Source organism: Haplochromis burtoni, unplaced genomic scaffold, assembly GCF_018398535.1.
Source record: "Haplochromis burtoni strain Fernald_Lab_line unplaced genomic scaffold, NCSU_Asbu1 Contig_666, whole genome shotgun sequence".
NCBI lineage: Eukaryota > Metazoa > Chordata > Actinopteri > Cichliformes > Cichlidae > Haplochromis > Haplochromis burtoni.
This window is the reverse complement of record NW_024583027.1, coordinates 30,641-36,883: the sequence shown is the minus strand read 5'-3', so window position 1 is coordinate 36,883 and position 6,243 is coordinate 30,641. Positions and strand designations below refer to the sequence as shown.

At 42.8% G+C, this 6,243-nt stretch overlaps 1 protein-coding gene across 4 annotated transcripts in view; it reads left to right on the top strand.

Moving 5' to 3' along the window:
* The window catches only part of LOC121811803, an 18,928-nt gene extending 13,285 nt beyond the window's left edge, over nucleotides 1-5,643 (top strand). For 2 of the 4 annotated variants that reach the window (XM_042215166.1, XM_042215168.1), the window contains 8 exons: nucleotides 1,715-2,124; nucleotides 2,272-2,526; nucleotides 2,611-2,859; nucleotides 2,996-3,253; nucleotides 3,336-3,638; nucleotides 3,738-4,007; nucleotides 4,129-4,212; nucleotides 4,359-5,643. In XM_042215166.1, the coding sequence (XP_042071100.1) occupies nucleotides 1,715-2,124; nucleotides 2,272-2,526; nucleotides 2,611-2,859; nucleotides 2,996-3,253; nucleotides 3,336-3,638; nucleotides 3,738-4,007; nucleotides 4,129-4,212; nucleotides 4,359-4,425 (1,896 nt within the window). In that variant the 3' untranslated portion in view covers nucleotides 4,426-5,643. Of the gene's footprint in view, nucleotides 1-1,689; nucleotides 2,125-2,271; nucleotides 2,527-2,610; nucleotides 2,860-2,995; nucleotides 3,254-3,335; nucleotides 3,639-3,737; nucleotides 4,008-4,128; nucleotides 4,213-4,358 lie in introns of all 4 variants that reach the window. The other 2 variants (XM_042215167.1, XM_042215169.1) reach the window with 1 other exon arrangement.
* The last annotated feature ends 600 nt before the right edge of the window (nucleotides 5,644-6,243 follow it).

Sequence of the window (6,243 nt, the reverse complement as noted above, 5' to 3'; positions counted from 1 at the left end):
GAGACTAAAACAGGCTTGAGTGTCCTTCCATCATTACAGTCAGTTTTCCAGTCAGCTCCTGCAGTCTGGTTCATAAACCTCTCAATAAGAAAGACCTCCATCCTCCTGGAAGTGCTGAAACTCCAACTAGAGAAGAAACAAGTAGGCTGCTCACATGAAGAGAGTGAAGTGAGGAGTTTCCTGCAGTGTCTGCCTTATATCTCACAGCTCAGGTAAGTGAAACTAATGCTTAGTTACCAGGTGACTTTGAAAGCAATTTTTAATTTACAGTCTAATAATGTATTTAAGCATTTTTTTTGTTAATCTAATCTGAAGTCATCATAGCTAATAACACACATGTAATTAGACCCTCGTCCTTCTATTTTATCTGCCTTGGTTAATATTTAATCATAAAGTTCTTCACTCTTTTTCTACTTTACATGATTAGCTTTATATAAGAACAGATAGATTCTGGGTAAAAAGATATAACAACAACATTTTGAAACCTGTAAATCTAAATATTATTTAACTGTAGCCTGGCTAAATCAACCAGCCCAAAACACAGATTATCTTTGGGGTTCTTTTAATCTGAATTATAAAGTAAGCGTCCAGATGAAAGGTTGTAAAAACAAGGAAATAAAATTGCTACACACAGTTCTCATCAAGTAACAGCTGTGTGCACTGGTAACCCACTGCTACTGCAGGTAGTTGTCCCAACTTTTCAGAGTCTGGAACTCAAAGATGTCTAATGTCAATGTGTGACTGATATAAACCCGTCCAGAAACAAAACAAACTTAGCAGTGCAAAAATAACTCTAGTGGCTTCTCCTGCTAAATTACAGAGACCAAATTAAACAGTTAACCACAGTACATTTTCCCTCTTACAAATGAAACATTACAATACAGATGTGAACTCAAATACATACAGTGCATTAATCCAGCAGAAAAACGGAGTACAGCTCCCCCTGAGATGATTAGTGAAGTCAAACACAGCAACACCTGGTGCCTTAACTATTCCACCCTTTGCGCTTAAACAGACCATGCAGTGAAAACACAGCGTTGAACACCCATGTTACACCAATACAAGCTAGCACTTCTGTGAATGTCTCCGTAGATCCCCATCATCCCTTGCGCTCCCAGGGGTACCCCAAAAGAAACAGAGCCAGGCAGTGGCATGTCCCATAACACTGACCTTCCACCTGGCTACATTACTCTTTTAAATAATGATATATTTCACTGTCACCAATATTATATTTACCCACTGTGATTTCATCCACACAGGATTATATGTCAGTTAAATGTCAACTTTACTCCATTTCATACGGAAACGTGTTCACCGCTGTGTTGGACTTTGTCAGTTGTGTGTTGCTTTGAAGTCTAATGCTGTATTTTACATACATGTATGAGTTCATGAAACTGAGCTGTTATTATGGATTAAAGAACAACAACCAAATTACATACTGTTCTTTTCAGAGTGCTGATTTTGGTTGTTATTTTTTAGGTATAATGACTTTACAATCTCATTTATTTAGTAAAAAGTAAACTTACAGAGCACTGATTTAACGACAATAACTCAGTCATTATAAAATTCACGAAGAAAAGAAAATACTCCATGAAAAAACAGAATAAGTTCAAACTGGTATTTGTTATATGATATGTTATTGGCTTTTCATTGCTGCATATGTGTAAATATTTCTTCTTGTTGCTCCAGTGCTGATCCTGAGATGTCAGATGAAGAAGCAGTCAGGTTCTTTGGGAATCTGTTCTGTGCAGCAGCAGAGAGAGAACAGCAGACAGGAGAGAAGATACTGGAGCTGTTATCATCAGTGTGCACATATCAAACATTCCCGTTTAATGAGAGATACATGGATGATGACTATCAGTGTGATTTCCTGCTAAATCTGTACACCAATGTGAAGGACTGTGAGAATAAAACAGGCTTGAGTGTCCTTCCATCATTACAGTCAGTTTTCCAGTCAGCTCCTGCAGTCTGGTCCATAAACCTCTCAGAGAGAAAGACCTCCATCCTCCTGGAAGTGCTGAAACTCCAACCAGAGAAGAAACAAGTGGAGCTGACAGGCTGCTCACATGAAGAGAGTGAAGTGAGGAGTTTCCTGCAGTGTCTGCCTTATATCTCACAGCTCAGGTAAATGAACTAATGTTCTGGAAACAGCTTCACAGGAAGTCAAATCATGACTCTCTTGTTCTTCTAACACCATTTATCTGCTGTCCACTTTGAATCTTTGGTTCTTGGTGTTCATCATTTCTGCTCTTTTGTCTCTTTGATCTTCAGGCTTTCCATCGACATGTCCTTGCTCCTGTTTCAGTGGGTAAGAAGAGGCAGAGTGGTCTGTCCACTGGCTGTGGAAGAGCTTTCTCTTGTGCCTAAGAAAGCCCGACCATCACAGAGAGTGATGTTGAGGGCTGTCAGTAGTTTGGCTTCCCTGCTGAGATACTGGACAGTCGGACGGTTGGACCTGACTGAGAGCTGCATCCCTGCTCAGGGTCTGATTACACTGCTGCTCCATGATGGTCCTCTAACAGTCAAGTAAATGTCTTTCCTGAACATCACAGGCCAAATAAAATGTAGAGTTTTACTTTAAAGCTTGTTTTATATTTATGATCTCTGCAGACTGAGTGAAGAGAGCTTCCAGCAGCTTCTGTGTCTCCTCCATGAAATCCAGGACAAGGACTTGACGTTGTCCTTCTTCAGTAAGGTTGGTGGAGACCTGACCTCCTGCTGTCTGAACTGGGAGCTTCTTCACTATCTGCTGCAGCAGGCGTCAGCTCAGACCATCACTGTGAACCTGAGGAAGAACCTCTTCTTACAGGAGGAAACCACACGTCTGCTTCCCTTTCTGGACAGGATTGTGTTTAAAAGGTGCTGAATGTAGTTTGATCTTTTACCAAACACAGTTTCTGCTGTTTAATCAGGAGGATTTGAAATGCTGTCTCATCTTTAATCAGCAGTTTATGGATCCTTTAAACAAAGTTGGAAATAAACTGTTTGTTTTCAGGCCCAGTCCCAGCTTTGTGATGAGCTCCATCAGAGAGCTCTACAGAGCTCATGACAGTCACGCTGTACCCAGTTTACTGAGGTCACTTGGTCATGTGATCAACCTGAGCTGCAGAGAGCTGGACTCAGTGGACTGTGCTGCTCTGATCTTCATCCTCAAACACGGAGACAGAGTCAAACTGAACCTCCTGTGGACCTCCATACCAGCAGAGGGAGCAGAGTCCATCCTCTTCATGCTGGACAACGTTTCTCATCTCAGGTCAGATATTAGAGCTTGTTTCTCAGTGCTGTCCAACACAGAGTCATCAGCTGGTTCATTTCTGCATGTGTTTTCCTTGCAGTGTTGACAGGAATCAGCTGCTGAGGTTCATCCACTGCTGTGCTGCCTGTGACGTCCAGCAGGAGGCAGCGTCAGGCCTGCTGAGGACTCTGCAGCACAGCTTGGATCTGTCCTGCTCCTCCTGTGTGGAGCTACCAGAGGAGGATCAGCCTGAGCCTCTGAGTCTGACCGCTGATGACTGCAGGGCCGTCTCCACCATCCTGACACACAGCAGCCGGGACACACAGCTCGACCTGCGAGACTGTGAGGTGGAGGACAGCGTGCTGGACCTGCTGTTTCCTGTCCTCCACAGAGTCCGCCTCAGGTAGAAAGACCACAGAAGAGTCTAAACCAGAGAGAAGCTCGTTCATACTGGTGTTGATGCATCCTGACAGTTTCTCTTTGCTCTGTTTGTCCTGTTTAGAGTCAGTAAAACTGTCCTCCTCCAGCTGCTGTCTCTGGTTCCTGTGAACAGTGAGAGGGACACAGTGAGGCGGGCGGTGTCCCTGTGTAGAGCCCTGGGTGGAGAGCTGGATCTCAGTCACAGCACGCTGGATCAGAGGGTCTGTGGGGCTTTGGTCCAGATGCTGGACTCGTGTGAAGGGCTGACAGAGCTGGACCTCAGTCACTGTCAGCTCACTGACCAGCTGCTGCTCCCTCTCATCACACATCTGCACAAAGTCCAAGTCCTGGAGTGAGTGTCACACACTGATCCTTCTCTGGGAGGCACCAATAACCATCAGCCTGTTCACACACACTACAATAATATGATGTGCAGCGATGACTTAGAGCCACTTGTTGTGTTTGTGTTACAGTCTGAGTCACAATCAGATCACTGATGCTTCGACTGATGTGTTACTGCAGCTGCTCTCCATCAACCCCTCCATCGACTGTGTGCGGTGAGCCAACATGAATCAGTCTCCATCAGTGAAGGAGTTTCTCCTCAGACTCTCAGAGGAATCATTCACAGTCTGAGCTCACATGGATTCATGTTGTTCTGAGTGAATGAGTGACGTCTGCTCTCTCTGCTTTGGTCTCTTTCTAGACTCTACAGCAACAACATCGTGCACAGAGCAGCCTTCAAGGAACACAAGCAGTTTGAGATCTGGTGAAGCACTCGTCACCATCATCATCATCATCATGAACATCATCATTATCTGGGATTCACTGGTTTCCTCTGTTCTTGTCATCATTACATGAAAATAGTGGGTGGAGTGGGAGCACTGATACTGTGTTCATGGACTCAGTGTAATGTTGTAGTGTACGACACATTGACATTAGATCAGATGGGTTTTGAAGACCATCTTAATTTTTTTTCTTTTTTCTACAATGACTTGAAGACAGTTTATATGGAGACAACGAGCAGCCAACAGTGTTTGTTTCAATTACCCACTGTTGCTTTTGTTTCTGAGCTACTGCAGATTTTTCTTTGATGAAGGTCAGATGTCTAACTGGTCATGTGATGATGTAACAGTCCTGGGTCTTGAACCCACAATTTTGAGTTTTGCATTCTCGGTCTAATCTTTTGGATTTCAAGTCTTTATTTCCCCATGCAGTTACTTCCTGTTTTATTTTGATAGTCATTTGTCTGTGTTCCTTTTGTTTGCTTGTCCTGATTGGTTTCAGCTGTGTCTCATTCCCTTAATCTGCCCACTTTTATATTTACCTGTTAAACCTGAGAGTCCTGCATACTGGCCTTGCTGAAACTTGCCAGATGATCATCTTGATGTTTACACATCTGATATTTCTGTAATAATTGTGATTCTGTTATTTTATTATTGAGACAAAACACAGAAGCCATCACCATTTATCAGTGCAGTGAGTCGGTCATATTTATTATTTGTACTTTTGTGATAATGGTATTTATTCTGGTCTACATGCTTCAACAGGACAAAGTAGAGAGACTCTATAATGATGTCTCAGATTAACGATGCAATAAGTGAGCAATCAGGATAAAACCGTGTTTGGTACTTTAACATAACTGGAAGAAATGATCATAAACATGTAAATCATTTTTAGTTTGTATTTCATGTTAAGAGATACATGTGATAATGATCATTTTCTGTCCTCTTTCTGTCTCATTTATAATGAGGGGTGGCTGTAGCTCGGGGTAGAGCAGGTCAACTACTAATATAAAGGTTGCTGGTTTGATCCCTGGCTGCTCCAGCCTGCATGTCAGATGTCCTCAGGCAAAATGCTAACCCCAAGTTAAGCACAGAGAAAGTACCTGTATGAATGTGTGGATGAGGCATGTTGTGTAAAGTGCTTTGAGTGCTCCAGGAGCCCGTTCTTCGTACCTCGCTAAGTAAGTTAGCTGGATTTGATTGTTGACGATTTCGCGTGATCTTGGATCGTTCGGTTCCCCGAAGCTCATCCGGGACTTGCTGTCATAGCAACAGAGCCGTAAGCGTAAACCTGCTCGGGAGCAGGTTTACTTTATGTAAACAGGATTAGATCGCGGCCACGCAGGTATGTCCGCTTCATTTATACGAAAGCAACAGCGATATTTTACCACTGTTTCACCATAAATAAATAACATCAATGTAACTAAAGATAATGCAGCACTTGATCCTTTTATTGATTTCACACAGATACATACAGGTCATTTCCTAAAAAAGGGAAATGTACTATTAACATTCTATTACATGTATGTGATTATTACAGATGTAATTCATATTTCAGAGTAGTAATTGTAAATTACTTCGTGTAATCAAGATGAGAGACCACGGCTATAAAAGCGAAGGTGGATTTGGGAAGCCTGTCGCAGCCATGTCCTGTCCGTTTACGCGAGCAGCCCATTGCGGAAGGTGCAAGATTGATAAGGAGAGTCCTCAGAATTCAGCGTATATTGCGGGACAGACAGGATCCTTTAGCTCAGCGCGACAGTGTGCTCATAGAGAGATATCGATATTCCCGTGAGGGTATTATTT